The following is an 18,158-nucleotide window of genomic DNA, read 5'->3' on the forward strand; positions in this document are numbered from 1 at the left end:
ATAGATGTTATGACTCAAATGGACTTAGCTGACATCTATAGACAATTCCACTGAAACACAAAAGAATATACCTACTTCTCAGCACCCCATGGAACCTTCTCTAAAACTGACCATATACTTGATCACAAAGCAAATCTCAATATAAATAAAAATTTGTAATAACACCCTGTATTTTATTGAATCACCATGAGTTAAAGGTAGAATTCAACAACAAGAACTACAGAAAGCTCACAAACTCATAGAAACTGAACAACTCTCAGCTGAATTACCAAGGAAGAAATAAAGAAATTAGACTTCCTAGATTTCAATGAAAATGTATGCACAATATACCGAACCTTATAGGACACAATGAAAGCAGTTCTATGAGGAAAGTCCATAGAATTAAATGCCTACGTAAAGAATTTGGAAAAATCTCACACTAGGGACATAATGGCACAGGTGAAAGCTCTAGAACAAAAAGAAGTAGACTCACCCAGGAGGAGTAGATGGCAGGAAATAATCAAACTGAGAGCTGAAATCAACAGAATAGAAACAAGGAGAACAATACAAGGAATCAATGAAATAAAGAGTTGGTTCTTTGAGAAAATCAACAAGATGCTTTAGATATTCAGCAACCCTGGCTAATACACAGAGTGTGGTATTAAGCAAGGATCAAAGATTCATGAGTACATTATTTATTCTAATTCATGTGTGTCTATCAACCTGGTGATAAACACACACACGCACACACACACACACACACACACACACACACACATGCGCGCGCGCGCACACACACAGTAGGCTGTGATGAGCTATGTGTAGACCACTTGTAAGAGATGAAATGAGGCTCCAATTGCTTTGTGATTTGTAATTGGATCTGTCTGTGAGGACGGATGGGGCCCTCTCTCACATTCCATAGAAGACTGAATTTGAGGGTCAGACTCAAGTGTCCTGCTGAGAGATGTCTCACAAACATCTCTGCAGAACAGAACACTATTTATAAAGTTTTCCAATTACTGTGGTGTAAACATTCTTCTCATGGCTGATTTGAAGTGTCCATCTTGATTTCATCTGGGATAAAAAGTTTCTGCAAGTTTAAAAACTGATTTCTATAAACAGGCGGGGCTGGTTCAACCTATCACTGTTTAAAGGTCAGGATTTGGTGGGTTCCTCCTTCACTTCTGTGTGGAGCCGTGATTATTGCAATTGAAGCTTGGAGTGGACATTCTAGACCCTGTTTACATGTGCTACTTGTTGTCTTGGTACCTTGTGCTCTGCTTTCTTCTGTTGATTCAGAGAGCTATAGTCACTGTAAAAACTGTTTGCCCTATCCGTATTCCTGACTGTTATTCCATGTATATTTCTGCAAAGTCTCAACATTCTCCTGTTCCATGTACCACTAATATAAACTATGGCGTTTAGTGGGCTCCCATTTTTTTTTTAACTGTGCAGGTATAACAGAATTGTCCAAACAACTTTCCTGCCTTTGGAATGTCCTTGGTCTTGCCACTGACAAGCTGTGTGTCGTCTGTCTGAAGAATGCTCACTTGTTTTCATCCTACACAGCTTCAGTTTGACCTGGACACTGAAGAAAATAATAGTTTCTCATATGGCTTCTGTATTAACTGGAGTAAGGTGTGATTCAGTGTAATACCTGCAGATGAACGGTCCCTCATCATTACTTTTGTTGATAAGAAGTACTAAAGAGGTGCTGAATGCCATTCAAATGACTGCATCTTAACGGGAGTGCTGTTCAGATGGCTAATCTCAATCATTGACTTAATTAGATTAGGCAGCCCCTAGCCCAGAGAATTAATGAAGCACATGCTTTGGTATTTCCAGTGAGGATTATCTGAAGGGATATGTCTGAGTGAGAATGGCATCATCCTCTGAGCTGGGATGTCAAACCGAATAACAAGTAGAAAGCTAGATAAGTACCAGACTTCATCTCTCTTTGCTTCTCTATCTGCCCAGGGAGAACAAACAGCTTCACGCTCCTGGTACCACGCGTGGCCAGACATGATGGACTGCAAAACAAACACACCGTTCTTCCCTTCAGCTGCATTCTGCTAGGTGTTTCATAACAGCAACGAGAAAATCAACAATGCAGCAGCTATATTTAGTGATGTTTGCAAAGAGGATGAGGAAAGGGACTTGGAGCGATGGTGAAAGGGGAGAAAGACACACAGAGAGAAAAAGCACATGTGTGAGAGCCAGTCAGCCAGAAATAGAGGGCTGTAGAGATAGGAGAGAGAAGAACAGAAAGAGGAAGCAAAAAGGGGAGAAGTAAAAGCAGAAAGGGAAAGAGGAAGGAAGGGGAAATAGAGAAAGAGAGAAAGGAAAGGGAGCTGAGAGATGTGCTTTGGCATTCTTCCTTAAGTGATGAGAAACATGATAATTTCTGCTTTTCAGTCCCTGTCCTACTGTATGGCTTGACAGAGCAACCCTGCCACGAGGATTAGGACCTCTGCTCTAAATAAACTGGAAAATGCTGTTCCTACTTGGCATTCTGCAGTCATTCCTGTGGGTTTTTTTTTTTTTTTTTAACAATTGCACTGAAAAGACTCGGCTCTGCAAATTTCATTTAGATTCATCAAGGACACCTTTTATAGATCATTAATAAAAGTAACACAGAGAGCAGGGCCCAGTGTCAATTCTGGCATCTCCTCAGCTATTAAGGATCCCCAGAATAGACCCAGGCTATGCCAGAAGGATCCATCTGGAGTCACTTTTCAATCTATGTAATAGAAGCTATTATCTAAGCCTATTTTAATTAATTAACTTTTATGAACAGACATGCATGAGATGGCACTGAATGCTTCATTAGAAATAAAGCTACATTCAGCCCCTGGCCCCCATTAGCTATTAAGTGCTTGTTTCTAAAGTCAAGTGTTTTCAATAGAATGCGTTTGCTGTGAGGTTATTTTGACTATGGGTTACTCTCATGTTATTCTTGGGTGTTTACTGAGTTTTTCCATTAATATTAGTTCTGCTATTTTTTTTCAGGAATGGGTATGAAGGCTCCTACGCTATTCATTGATCTTTTAGGTATTGATGGCAGATTCTGAGAGTCGGCAGCGATACACGTAGGGCTGAGAGGCAGACAGCATATTGGTTATGACTATGGATGCCTCCAGATTGGCAATCTTGTGCTGTCACTGACTAGCTGTGTGACTCTGAGCCATTATCTGACCTCTGCATGTACTATTTCCGTCACTTTCCAAGTGGAACTTATTTCTAGGGCATCCAGTAGTTGGTATGAGGCCATTCAGCAGACCTGCCTGTCTGTGGCTGACACCGATTCTCACAGTGGCTCTGACTATCCTGACCAGTGTATGCTGTGGACATCCAGAGTGTTTCAATATTTTACCTGCCACTCCCACTGAACTCCGAGGGATATTTTTTTATGAAGATACAAGGAGCTAACATACACAAAACCTTTTCCTCAGTGCTCAATATACCCTAAATATTCAACAAAGTCATGTAACTGTCTTTATTTTAAAAGTGTTGGCTAGAAGGCATGATAAAGGAATGACTTTTCTAACTGGGTTAAGGGAAATTTTTGGCCGCCCAACTCAGGCCTATCTGCAAGCGTCTATTCGGAGTATTTCTGTGGTGCTGGACCTGTGGCTCAGCAGTTAACAGTATATACTCTTCGTTTATTGTTTGTTTTGTTTTTCTTCTGACCTTATCTTTATTTTCAAAACAATCCTATTTTATATTCCAATCCCAGTTTCCTTTCCCTCTCAGCCTCCCATCCCCCCCACCTTCTCCCCACATCATTTCCCATCTACTTCTCAGAGATGGCAAGGCCACCCTTAAGGAATCAATAAAGTCTATCACATCACTTGAGGCAGGACGGAGACCCTCCTCCCTGTATCCAGGCTGAGAAAAGTAGCCCTCCATAGAGAATGGCTCCAAAGAGCCAGTTCATGCCCTAGGGATAAACACTGGTTCCACTACTAGTGGCCCCATAAACTGCTCAAGTCACACATCTGTCACCTGCATTCAGAGGGTCTAGTTCTGTCTTATGTAGGTTCCCCAGCTTCAGTTTGGAGTCAGATTGCTCCCACTTGCTTGGATCAGCTGTTGCTATGGCTTTCCCCACCATGGTCTTGGTCCCTTTGCTCATCATATAGCTTCACCCTCTCTATGACTGAACTCCAGGAGTTTGGCCCAGGGCTTAGCTGCGTTTCTCTGCATCTGCTTCCATCAGTTACGAAATGAAAGTTCTATGATGACAATTAAGGTAGTCATTATGGGGGAAGGGCAGTTTTCGATTCTTAGCTGGGGTCTTTACTGTGGATTCCTTGAAATTTCCCTAGTGTCTGGTTTCTCACTAACCCCTTAATGGCTTCCTCTTTCAAGGTATGTCTTTCCTTACTCTCCCTCTCTGTTTTTACCCAACTCGACCTTCCTGATCCCTCATGTTCTCCTCTCAGCCTTTCTTCTCTCCTCCCCACTCCTTCCACCCTCTTTTCTTCTCCCACACTACCAGTTTACTAAGGAGAGCTTGTCTACTTCCCCTTCCCAGGGTGTTCTCTATATGTCTCTCTTAGGGTTCCCCTTGTTTCCTGTTTTCTCTAGGATTGTGGCCTGTAGGCTGTTTATCCTTTGATTTATGTGTAATATCCACTTATAAGTGAGTACATACTGTGTTTGTATTTCTGTGTCTGGGCTACCTCACTCAGGATGGTTTCAAAATATCAAATAATCCAATTAAAAATGAGGTAAAGATCTAAATAGAGAATTCTCAACAGAGGAATCTCAAATGGCCTAAAGGCACTTAAGGGACTGTTCAAGATCCTTAGCCATTAGGGAAATGCAAATCAAAATTACTCTGAGATACCATCATACACCTATCAGAATGCATAGGGTCAACAGAAAGTTGAATTGGAGGTGGTGGTATGTGCACCAAATCAGGAAACCCATCCTTTGGAGAATCTTCCAGAGAAGAGGACTATTTCTGAATGATATTTCCCCAAAACAATCCCCCTGCATCAGGGATATATTCTGGGGACACCAAGAACCCAAGAAGGCACTTCTAACCACATGTGCATACATCTCTCATCACGACTTTCCCATCTTCTAGAGACACCTTGGAACAAGGATGGCAGCCACTGCTACCTTAGCTTAAATAGATGGAGAAAACAAATATTAAAATGGTTTGGATAAAGGGTACAAAGTTATAGTTCTATCTTCCTTAGTCTCAAATAAGAGTGCAAAGAGTTAGAGGAATTAGAACTATGGAGCTCTTGCTTTCCTGGCTCTGAATACTACTACTTACTATTATTATTATTATGTGTGTTATATGTGAGTGTGGGCACATTAGTGCCACTGTACATGTTTGGAGGTCTGATTACAGCTTTGTATGGAGTTGTGTCTCTCATTCCTCATTTCTTTAGCTACTGAGATGTTTAGCCAGTTCTCCCTCAATTGCATGGATTGTCTTGGCTCTTGCCTACTGTGAAAGCTTCAGTTTTGCTACATTTTATTTCTTATTTTCATTAATAGGCAAAATTGTATGTACTTACTGTATACAACATTGCTTTTACGTATAGATTGTGGAATGATTAAACCCAGCTAACTGGAATATTTTTTCTTATGTAGTTTTCATTTTTGTTATAAGAAAACTTCTATAAGCATTTTTCAAGAATACAATATGCAATTGACTGCAGTTCTAGTGATGTATAAGGTCTTTTAGGGTTATTTTTAGAATTGAAGATTTCCACCCTTGAACTACAACTTTCCATCTGCTGCTCTCTTCTCTGCTTCTGGGAAATCAGCTTGCTCAGATACTGCATTTATGAAATCCTACAGCATTTGTACTTTGATTCCTGGATTATTTTATCTAACATAATGCCTTTCAGACTTATCCATGTTGCTAAAAATGACACACCGTCCTTTTTTATAGCTGAGTGTGAATATGTACATGTTTGTGGGTGTACCACATTTATGTGAAGTTCATACACATACATACATACATACATACATACATACATACATACATACATACATACACACACATGTGTTTTCCAGTTGTTTTCCTCTATTTTGAGGTAGAACAAAGCAAATGCAGCATATGTAAGTGATAGATGGTAAAGAGTAATCCCTTCATCATAAAGCTAGTAACTCGGATGCTGCTCTGCACACACTGAAGGATGAATATTTTCAGCAGCTGTTTCCAAGAGTGAAATATTTGTCAGTAGGAGTGAGATTCTAGAAGCCTGAGCCAATTACAACAACGGCTTGCCTAAATCCAGCGTTCCTGTTCATTCCTCTGTGCCACGGTTTCTTGTTAACTGAAGAATTAATGCTGGACCTCAAGTCTCCTACATTATAATCAAGTAGTTCTTTGGGTATTAATAGGCTCTGAGTCATGCAGTTAAAAAATATGCAACCAATGTGTCTATTCCTGAGGAAGTGGAAGTGGTACTTAATAAATGAACGAAAGAGAATGCCCTTGAATCATTCCATCTTATCTAAGTTTTTGCTTCTCATTGTCCAACTGCAAAGTTCCAGAAAGGGACTTATATAAGCCATCAAAAGGACCAGGGACAAGTTTCTCTGCAGAAAGAGAAATGACTATGACCTGAGCAGGCTCGATTCCTTTGCAATGGCATCTCTACAGCACGTCTTCTGCTTAAGATCAAAATAGAAAGTCTTACGGTATGTCAGCAGTATATTTTATCATTTGGGCTGTGAGGTTTATGGAGGTATAAGTCACAAGTTTTCAGAGCCAATAGAGACTTCAGGGATGTCTGGTCTGACTTCTTCACTTTACAGTCAATAACTCCAAGTGGTCTCTCTATACTCATGCAGAACAAAGGCTTAGAGATAAAGCAGTCACAACTGGATTTCCAGGGTTTGGCACAAGGATGACACAGAAATGTTCAATAAATGTTTGCTTTCAGCGTTATTGGCTGGCTGACAGGATAAACATCACATATCTGCTTGGTTGCAGAGATCTCTGCTTCCCTGGGTGCCTGTTCCATTGCCTCTCTTCAGACCCATTAAAACATCAGAACTGGTACTTGTTTTTAGGCCAAAGCTTCAAGTCTCCAAGTGAACAGTTAATTTGTCAAAGTCCGGCATAAAGTAAACTTTGCATTAGAGCTTATAGGTTCATCTTTCCAGTCATTAAGGGTGGGAACTTTTGCAGTACAGAAGACAGGGAAAAAACAAAATTAATATATGTAGTCTCTCTATCTGCTTGGACTGGAGAAGACTTCAGTTTCTGTCACTAATCTCACAGCAAAATACTGTACACTGACGATCTCTCATCCCCTCTTTTCAACATTATGGGCACAAAGACAATTATCACATGTACTCAGTCATAGGTGGTTTTTAAACATAAGCAAAGAAAACCAGCCTACAAACCACAAGCTCAGAGAACTTAGACAACAATGAGGACACTAAGAGAGACTTACATAGATCTAATCTACATGGGAAATAGAAAAAGACAAGATCTCCTGAGTAAATTGGGAGCATGGGGGCCTTGGGGGAGGGTTGAAGCACGGGAGCAGAGAAAAATGTAGAGCTCAATAAAAATCAATTTAAAAAGTTACTTAAATTTGATCATGATAACTGTTAACTTTTTGAGTTGATATTCAAAGACAGTTTGAAGGGAAAATTAGATGGGATTAGAATTAAGTGGCAATTGTATAATTTTATTTGTTTGAACAAAGATTTGATATTATTTTAAATTATGTGTGTTTGGAATCTCCAGCTTTGGGGTTCTTCCAGACTCATTCCTCAGCACACCAAGCAGCAGCTCCCTGGAGCTGCTTTATTTCAGACTCCACCTCCTAGAAAGTCAGCCATTGGAGTCTCCTCCCCAGGAGATGCCTGGGACCATGCCTATGGGCTATTTAAGACTTGGCCCATAGATCTGCCATGTGTGCTCTCCTCTCTGTCTCCTGCCTTCCTGAGAGTCACAGGAGTGCTTTGCCTTGCACTGTCCTGTTCATTAAATCTGGGTTTATTAATTTAGCTTGATTTGGCAGTGGAGGAACCCATCAACTGGGAATTTAATATCTAACAATGTGTGTATGTCTGTGTCCATGCGTGTGCTCGTATGTTGGGGGTGGGTGTTGTGCAAGTGTCTGCAAATGCCAAAGAGGTTGTCAGATCCTCTGGAGTTGGAGCGAAGGGTAGTTATGAGCAGCCCAATGTGACTGCCATGAGAATATCCTCTGGACCTCTGCAAAACCAGTTTGCATTCATAACCACTGAGCCATCTCTCTAGTCCTTCATTCAATTTTCTTACAGTGTGATATAAGACATGGAAGGTACGCTACTACCATGACGAGCATAGGGTTTATGCTGATGGGGAAAAAATGAAGAGATTTAGGATTCTAGTTTCTTTACTTCTTACTGACATAGCAATGTGGTAGCTTTCATAGAGTCCTAGATATATATAGGGTTCTTCTGCAGCATTTTTATGGATCTACTTCTACCGCTGAATCAAACAGCCTAGAAACTAGGGCAGTGAACTATGGCAGGGCCAAGAAGCATGATCAGATAATAGAATGATCTTAGATGTGGCATCAAAGGAGAGAAGAGGTTTCTAGGATTTCTTGGCTCCTGATCCTCAAACTCATTTTTATGAAAAAGCAAAAATATAACACTACCCAGAAAAGGAAGGAATTGCAGATATGGTCTGAAGTTACTCAGACCTAAGACTTCAGCATCTCTCCTGATTGTCCACCAACTGTGCCCCAGCATCTGCTCTGGTACACTCCTTTGACTCTGTGTTGACAGATGTTCTCCACCAGATGCCTGTGCTGTTCCTTGGCATGCAGAGTCCAGCAGAAAGGCCTGTAGCCCACAATTAGCACACAGGCTGGCTCTCTTTGTCACTTAACTTTCAAAAGTAATATGCTCTCAACACCAGGAGTTTATCAAAGCATTTGTTCAAAAACAAAAAATAAAAGAAATTTACCGTCTTTCCCGAGGGAAATTGTTTTTGCCAGCTTTTGGGCTACTCTGTGTTTGTTCCTCTCCTTTGGGAAAGTGGAGTTGTCTATGGAATCTCTTACTTTAATTCAAGTGGGACTTCCCAAAGAGAAGTTTCAAGCTTTGGAGTTACATTTTTGCCAAACTCTTCTTATACTGACTTTGCTTGGTCTACTCTATTTCCACCTCAAAGCCCCATCTCCCGAAATGTGGTAGTTTTTTTTCCCCCAGGCTTCTGTACTACATTTCATGGGAGCATTTGGCATTTGGGTGTCATTCAAACATAAACACACACAAGTACACACACACACTTACATATACACCATACACATACACATACACACCCCCTCTCTCTTTCCAACATTGTGCAAGAATGTAATATTTACAGGCTCTGTAACCATTTTAGAATGTCGGTGGGAATTCTGAGAGTGATGAGCTTTTGTCCCAAAGCCATACAGTTTAATTCTAGAATCCCCAACTCCTTTCCTTACTTAGAACTCTGGACAAGAGTATTGACAAAAGCTAACAGCACTTGCAGCACATACAAGAAGCCAATGCTAGTTGACTTGAAGATACTTTTGTTACCAAGGCCCCGTGGGCTCTGGCTTGTACCCTTTGATAGACCATCACCATCAATCTTATTCCTTCGGGCCTCAGCGGTTGCAGCGTATCTTGATTTGCATACACACCTATCTGCTTTTCAGAGCTCCCTGCTCTGTCTCCAGCGTCTTACTGATGTCTATGTACAATATAGTTCAAGCAACAGCTTATATATCTCCTCCACCCTGGGCATCTTCATGAGAGCAGCTGAATTAGCAGGTCCTCCTTTTAACCTTCCCAAACCCTGGGTTTTAGTCAGAGATTACTGTGCTGCAGTGAAATTGTGTATGCATTGCCCATCTCCCCTGCTGTGCTCTCTGGAGAGGATTTGATTTTCTTTCCAACAGTATCCCCACAAGAACATTTATGACCAGAGTTCCTGCACGACTGCCTGAAAGTGAAGTGTTACCATTAAACAAGGGGACCAGTGGATCCATTAGCTTCTGAGCAAGAATCAACAGATATGCAGGTTTTGTGAAATAAGGCAAGCTTAAAACCACACTCCAAAATTTCCAGCAAAGGATAAATACGGTCATATGTCTCCTCACACACACACTGAGGCTTCGAGCACCGCAGAGGAGATTAGAAGTTACCTGATGGTTTTGATCATGCTGAGGCCCATTTCAACGCAGCAATGGGCGTGGTCCTGGCGGGGCTCAGGCAGTCCAGACACGCAGTAGTAGCAGTCCCCCAGGATTTTAATACGAAGACAATGATGTTCCTAAAGAAACAAAGCGGCAGGAAAAAGATTGTGTTGTCAGGAGGACGAGTTCTTCAGAATGCTTAAGAAAAGACGCAAGGGATGTCAAGCGTCTGCACTTCAGAGTGGGGAACCCCCACCTTGAGAACATCCTCCTACTGTTCTTATAGTTTGGATCTGAAATGTTCTGCAAAGGCCCGGGTAGTAAATTCTTAGGCCACAGGTTTTTGCTTTGTGAGATGGTAAAAACTTGAAGAGGTACAGTCTAGCGTGATGTAGGTGGGTTTTCTATCTATCTGTTGCTTTCATTGGTTAATTAATAAAGAAAACTGCTAGGCCTGATAGGTCAGAACATAGGTAGGCGGGGAAGACAGAACAGAATGCTGGGAGGAAGAAGGCAGTGAGACAGTCGCCATGAAACCAGCCACCAGGTCAGACATGCTGAATCTTTCCTGGTAAGCCACCACCTTGTGGTGCTACACAGATTATTAGAAATGGGTTAAGCAAGAAGTGAGAGTTAGCCAGTAAGAGGCTAGAGCTAATGGGCCAGGCAGTGTTTAAAAGAATACAGTTTCCGTGAAATTATTTCGGGTAAAGCTAGTCGGGTGGCGGGAAGCAGCCCACTGCTCCTTCCACTACACTAGGGGATGATCATCTAGTCCTCAGGTGGGTGTCAGATTACACTACCATGAACTCCCTCTGCTTCCCAGCTACTGTGTGGTTAGTGGTTTGCTCTGCCATTGCAGACCAAAGCAGTAAGGACAAATAATCATTGTTTGGAACTCAAAGTTGAGGCAAAATAAATATTTTCCTTGTGAATTCATCAATCACCTCAGGTATTGTTTTACACATAGGGAACACTGACTGACCCTGCTTCTTTGGATGAGTGGTTGGAGGTGAGTAACTTCTTACAGACCTTCTAGAGCTGCATCCTAGGGACCTATAACTTCATGAGTAGGGGAATTTCCTTCGAAAACATGGTCTCAGGGCTAAATAGATGAGGTTTGAACAGAAAGGGCCTCACTGAGATGGAAGCTCAGTAGATCCTTGAAATACCAAGAGGAAAAGCACTGTGCTGTCTTCCTAATATAAGCATTTTGATAACAATTGAATTCCAGTTAAACACCATCAGGTAGAATAAGAACTTGAACTGTCTCTGATGCTTATCTGGCTGGGTCAGATTTCTAGAACCTTTCCAACCTCCCAAGTAGGCACAGAGACATCCTGCAGGATTCAGTGTCATGCACACCCCTGCTCACAGGTGATTTTAGGAGCCTGGAGTTCCTGTCTATTGGCTGTTCAATGTAATTACTTTTTTATTAGAGAGCTATTGATGGAGTCGGATCAGGAAGAGGAGATGAGGGTCTTCAGTTTCTTCTAGAATCTCTAGCGTATCATGTCTACCATGAACTTAAGAGATTATCTTGCCCACTGGTGTTGGCGTCTAGGCTTGTGAGCCCACAGGATCATTATTTGGAAAACACCAAAGGACTTGGGAGATTGTCAGAGGGCACATTTTTTTTTTCAAAATTTGCCAAGGAATTATAAAAAAAAATCTGTCAACAACCATTAAAAACAATAATGAAAATTCTATCAACTGGCAGCCTTACCAGAATACAAAACTTTCAAAACTTTGCCCAATAACTATAAAAGATAAATCCATTAATAAACAACCAAACAACAATGGAAATATCATCAGCCAGACTTGAAGTTGAATATCTGTAATCCTAGCACTTAGGAAATAGAAGCAGGAGAGTCAGGATTTCAAGGTCAACCTTGCATGCATACTGAATTTGAAGCTAGCATGGGGTAATTTGGACCACTTCTCAAAAGCCAAAAGAACAAAATGAGAAGGAAGAGAAAGAAGAGAAAAAGGAAAAAGATGGAGAAGAGGAGGAGAGAATATTATCTACTAGTTCCATTACTTTAAAAAAAGCAAAGATTTTTAATATCTTAAAACTAGAAATACAGATGACTTAATTCTAAAGAAAATACCTAAATAAATTTACCATGATAAAAGTCACAATATTGTTCCTATCTTTGTTGCCACTTTTCCCCATCTCATGCCTATAAGCCAAAATTTCTCAGTTTGAAAATCTAGATTCTACACATGATGTGTGTGTGTGTGTGTTCTCCATTTTTGCCTGGGAAAGAGACTGAGTGCCAGTGTTTTAATACCTGACTTTGATTTGCAGAACCCTGAGACTGGAAGGAAGAAGTTGTTGATTTCAGGTCTGAACAATCACTTGTGGGAGCGCATGGTGTGTGTAGCTCAGAATGGTGAAAATCTGATGCTACCAACCTGAGATACAGAGGTGACCTCCTTCTTGGCTATGGTGAGGGATGAAGGAAAGAAATTGGGAAGGAAATGCTTTGCTCTAAAAGTCTGTATTTATCTTTATTACTATCAGGTTTGCTCGCCTCATCACCTTGTATAACATCCTTAAAACACTGATGAGTGAGTTTTACTTCTCTATAGATGACAAGGACAAACAAAGCCACCTTGTTCTAAACGCATAAGAGAGGACACATGGCCATCCCTTAGCAGTGCCAATGACAGCTGGTGCCTGGGAGTAGCCTTCTCCATGTCCAACCTGCTGCTTCTTATCTTTCACTTTGACCCTCACACATGCAGGACAAGTAGGTGTCGCCTCTGCATTACAGGCAGGAAAGGCATAGGATGAAACATATAAAAACTCCCCAGATCACAGATGAACTGGCTCAGTCTTCACCCACAACAGGTATGCTACTCAATGTCTCCCAGACATTGATATTACCGTGCACAGTGAAGTGACAATGTTTTGGAAAATCTAAGCGAGGACAGAATGCATTTGAGTTATAGATCATCACATATGAATAGCTCTGGATAGTTTACTTCTTTGACCCTTGGTCTCTCCATGTGCAAGACAGGAACAAGGTCTGCCTTACAGGTCAGTAGTTATAAGAACACTATGACCTAATCTGAGGAAAAATTCTTTGCACCAGGGAAAGCATTCAGCACTGGTGGCTTATGAATGTTTAATATTCTTACCAAAATTGGTAAGTTCACCCCACGATACTCATTTTTGGTGTGTGTACATGCTGATATTTAAGTATGTGCACATGTGTGCACATGCATGTGGCAACCAGAGATCAGTCTCGACTCTTTCTTAGTTTCCTCATGGGTATATTGAGACAGGGCCTCTCGCTGAGCCTAGAATCCACTCACTCAGTGAGGGCAGCTGGCTAGCAAGCTCCCAAGAGCTACCAATCTTGGTTTAATCAGAGCTGGGATTATATGTGCACACTGATATTCTTGGCTTCTAAATGTGGGCACTGGGGACCAAACTCAGGTCCCTACACTTGTGTGGTGAGCACTTTATCAACTGAGTCTCCTCCCCAGCCACATTTCTGTAGACTATTTTAATGAGATGCACACCTTAGATAATAGCCTGCAGCTACCTGCATCCCTGGGTAACTGGCTAGCTATATATTCCCTCCTTGCTTCCTCTTCTCCACTGCACATAAAAACACTAAGGTAAGAAACCCAGACTATAAAGCCAAGTTCACACTTCTTAAAATGCTGCACTCTTTCCTCAAATACTTGCTTCTCCTTTTTTCTTGAAGCTCACCTGGGATCAGCCTCTCCCATGCCCTTTATTCTCAAGCAGTCTTAAATTTCTCAGAACTCCCAGAGCAAGCAGGCTGCTTTCATGCTTCTTGACTTTTCAGTGTGTCTTATCCTAAAAGAACTTGCCTAACCTGGAGAAGCCCTCGTCTCTGGATGCTGCCAGATGGCTATACCATTCCTAATTTTGATAGTCCTCTCCTCTGCTCACCAGAATGCCTGTGTTTATCACTGTAGCACACTGCTAAAATGTTATATATTCATACCTTCTCCCTTGTTGGACTAAGGGATTCCTGGGAAAAGACACTGGATTTTTCTGTCCAGGGCCTTGTATTATGCTCAGACCTAGCAAATAATCAATGGTTGAATAACTTGGATTGAATTAAACTTTGTACACTTTCTTTAGATCAGTGTGCATGTGTTTGGTTGGGGGGGGGCAGTTTCTAAGACACAAAAAAATTGACTTTGATCACATCTTTTAAATCTTACTGGGAATTTATCTTTGTTGCTTTTGTCTTTGTGGGAAGAAAAATACTTGGAACCATATTAGAAAAGAGAGTAAGACTCTGTGAGTCACACCAACCATCACTGATCCAATGATTAAAGGACAGGTCATATGCATATTTCCCCCTAAATTCTGGGTACCAGGTAAATTCAACCCTCTTCCCAGGAGGAGACTTCAGTTCCTAAAAGTTTCCTATCTGCTAGTTGTCTAGTAGCATCAACTTGGAGTTTAGTTAGTTGGGAAGATCCATGACTATATCTTTTCTCACTTCTTCCACTTCCTATCATTTGCTTTCTCTTCCCACAATTGCTTCTGGTTTTTCTGGGTATACGGAGACACATCTTTACTCTTGTTCTCCTCTCTGGATGAAGTACTCTGTCATGATTTCTTCACTTTGCTAATTGGCCTCTCAATTATGTCCAAAACTTTCCCTTTTGGTAAATGTGTGCAGTCATGCAATCATCATAATCAAGACACAAAGGTGCCACGTTACTCCCTGACTTAACCTCCTGCAGGCTCCTTTGCTAGCAACCTATCTACTCCCATTCTAGCACCCCTTGTATCTATGTATCTGCTTTTCGTCTCTGTCGTTTGTCTTGTATAGAATGTCTTATAAGTAGAGTTAGAGAATCTCCACTTCTTTAGTTTGCCACCTTTCTCTTGCCATACTATAGCTGAACTTCATTACTTATATGTGTATCTTCCTCTTCATTGCTAAACAGTATTGCATCAAATTATATTTGTTTATTTCACTTTTAAGAATTAGCTTCAGATTCACTTTCTCATGGTTACATTCTCCTTCTGTGATTCCAGAGCATTCCAGAATTAACAAGAGTAGGAAGAGTAGGAAACACTCTGTGTACTGACTATCCACCCTTGTATCCCCAACTAGACTTATATTTAAGAATGGAGATGCCAGCACTCGGGAGGCAGAGGCAGGCGGATCTCTGAGTTCGAGGCCAGCCTGGTCCACAAGAGCTAGTTCCAGGACAGGCTCTAGAAACTACAGGGAAACCCTGTCTTGAAAAACCAAAAAAAAAAAAAAAAAAAGGAATGGAGATGGACATTCATTATTCTCATGTTCATGCCTGCACATAGGGGCATGACAGTACCTAATGGCTGCTCATATGCAGCTGTGACAGGATCTCCCTTGGAATGGGGCAGCCCTAAATTTGGAATACTGCAAGTGAATTTCTACTTGACACAGTATTCTTTAATCCTTGCTAATGGATCAGGAAGTCAGAACTTCACAAAGCAGGAACTTGGGTTACTCCTATTTGAACCCGAAGCCCAGTATTAAGTGTGGGGTGACAGTGTCATTCCTCCGTCACTTGAGTGGATCCACGAATACAGTCTGTGTTTTGTTCCTAGATGCCCACCTCATCACCTCTGTTTTCTTGCTTAGCTGTGATTAAGGCAGCTGAAAACGAAAGGTGGTGTCTTCTCTGCTAAAATACAGCTCCTCAGTTAGATCAAACAAAACCGTGGTGGGATGGGCCCAGCAGATCACTGGTTCTGGAGAGCAGGCTAATTCACTGCAGATGGCCTGAGCTGGCTAGGAAACTGCAGGGAGCCAGCTCTGCACACCAGCTCTGAGCCTGCAGCTGGATGGCACCTGGCCTAGTGAAGGGAGAACGGAAAGCCGACAGAAAAGACCGGTTTGATTATCACTCAACCAGCTGTCTTTCAAGGGGAAAATCATTCTAAGAAACCTCCCACCCGAGACTTATAAACAAGTAACACTGGCCTCTAGGGTGCAAGAGGGTCAAGGCCTCCATGCCTGGGGACGGAATGCAGAATGGTAATGGCGGTGGCGATGAAGGCTGAATCCTTTCCTCCCTCATTCCACATGCAGGCCCTCACTTCTGCAGGGACTAGGATGGAATTAAATGCAACTCACATGGGCCAGCCGGTCAAATCTGGCAAAGAGCTCGTTGAGCATCCTGACCAGCTCCTGAGCGGACAAGGTCGTAGAGAGGTTGGTGAATCCTTTGACATCTGCAAAAAGAATACTAAACAACGGGGAGGAAAGAGTGGGGGAAAGGTGGATTAATATTTTCGTCCATTCTGGGAGACACATAAACTCTATTCTGATAAATCAACCGTGTCTGTGGTCTGAGATTTTAGCTCTCTGCTTTGGATGTTAAGAGTAACGCCTCAGTGTTTAACAATGACAGAGGGTCAACTTAACAATCAGGAAGGACAAAGGGACAGCCAAACACCATGGTCTTGGTCCTGTGTTGTAAACCACCCTCCAAGAGGTCAGTAGGAGGAGACCTGTTTACAATAACATTTTATGATCTATCTCTGTATTTTTTACAATGTGCAGTAACACAGATGTCACAAGCACAGAACAAAACAGACTTGCCATGAGGAAAGCATACAGAACCCTCTCAGTGCCCCGGGCCTTCTAGCATGTGCTTTATCCTCCAATCGGACATCTAGAAGTAGGTTTCCCCCAAAATGATGAGCTAAGGTGGTAACACTGTGAGGCCCTGGTAGAATGCTCAGCTAAAATATTCATATTCATAAGGATTTCAGTGATGCAGAGTTTTACTCTGTGCATTTGGCTTTGGACAGGGAAGGGGTGGAGTCTACCAAAGCTTTCTACAAGCCGGGCACTGCATGACCACTGTCTTGGTCAATCTGCTCAGCTACCTGGTGGGGCCATCACTGCTGACTCCATGCTAGAGGCATGTAACAGAGCTGGTACTGTCGTCAGAAGTCAGTGACGCATTCATCCTTCCATGTCATTTCAGGACCTCAGAATGGAAGGATGGATGCAAAACAGGACATCATGCTTGGGATTGTTTGATTTGATTTGATTATTGTTTGGGATTCACCCTCTGGGAAGCATCAAGGTATGTTTTACGCATGTGTCTTTGTACACACTGTGCTGTTACTTGTAGTACTTAGTCCTGTTAAAATCCTACCTGCTCTTCATGACATCCATCATAGACTACTAATGAACATTTATAGGTACTTCTCCAACTGAAGTAACCTGTCACACCCACCTCTAGTGTCTTACTAATTGTGTGCTTCCTCCTTCCATGACACTTAACAGCACATTGACACCTTGCTTGGTGGGTTCCATGTATTAGTTACAAAACAAGACAAAATTCACCTCCGGGGTGCATGTACTCACAACACAGCCAGCTTCATTACATGCTTTCTGAGTCCAATCAGCAGAACTACTTAAAATTAAAATTAAGCCCTCCTTTTCCAGAGTGTGGATTGTTTGAAATGGAGACTCTCAGAGCCCCTGTGGACCCACAGAAACAAATCTGGTTCCTCAAGGGCCTTGAATGAGGGCTATCTACTGTAATAATGGAGCAGTTCCTGCTTCAGTCACGTGGTGCAGTAAAGGGTTAGTGATTGACAGAGCAGCCCCCAGGGCCTTGCTTTCATTCCATTTGACAGTCTGTCCCCGAGCTGCTGGACTCGAGGTCAAAAGGTCTCTTGACTCTAGACATAAGCTTAGAATCTTCCAGCAGGTATAACTTCATTCTTCACCAGTAGGAGGCAATAATCCAACAACACATAATGAAACTTAGAAATGTACAGGAGATAAATTTTAGGCAATACTCATCAAAGGAACACTGAAAATTAAAACAACAGTAGAGAAGGGAGAATAAATGAGGCAGGTTGCTATGCAGAGGGCGGCAAGATTAGAAATAATTTCAAAAATGTTCCTAATGCCAGTGCGGGTGACTTTGGGGGCTGGGGGAGGGGGTGTAGCAGCCGGTCTGGCTTTGTTCTCAGACACAGGCTGAGAAAGATCCTCCTCCTCTTTCCTTCTTTCTAGT

At 42.0% G+C, this 18,158-nt stretch overlaps 1 protein-coding gene across 3 annotated transcripts in view; it reads right to left on the reverse strand.

Annotated features, from left to right (window-relative positions):
* Nucleotides 1-18,158, reverse strand: part of Adcy8 (adenylate cyclase 8) — a 206,209-nt gene that overhangs the window by 98,615 nt on the left and 89,436 nt on the right. For all 3 annotated transcript variants that reach the window (XM_038342920.1, XM_038342919.1, XM_038342918.1), the window contains exons 4-5: nucleotides 16,253-16,364; nucleotides 10,134-10,261 (exon numbers count right to left, since the gene is read on the reverse strand). In XM_038342920.1, coding sequence (XP_038198848.1) covers nucleotides 10,134-10,261; nucleotides 16,253-16,364 — 240 coding nt within the window. The remainder of the gene's footprint in view (nucleotides 1-10,133; nucleotides 10,262-16,252; nucleotides 16,365-18,158) is intronic.

Source organism: Arvicola amphibius, chromosome 9, assembly GCF_903992535.2.
Source record: "Arvicola amphibius chromosome 9, mArvAmp1.2, whole genome shotgun sequence".
Taxonomy (NCBI): domain Eukaryota; kingdom Metazoa; phylum Chordata; class Mammalia; order Rodentia; family Cricetidae; genus Arvicola; species Arvicola amphibius.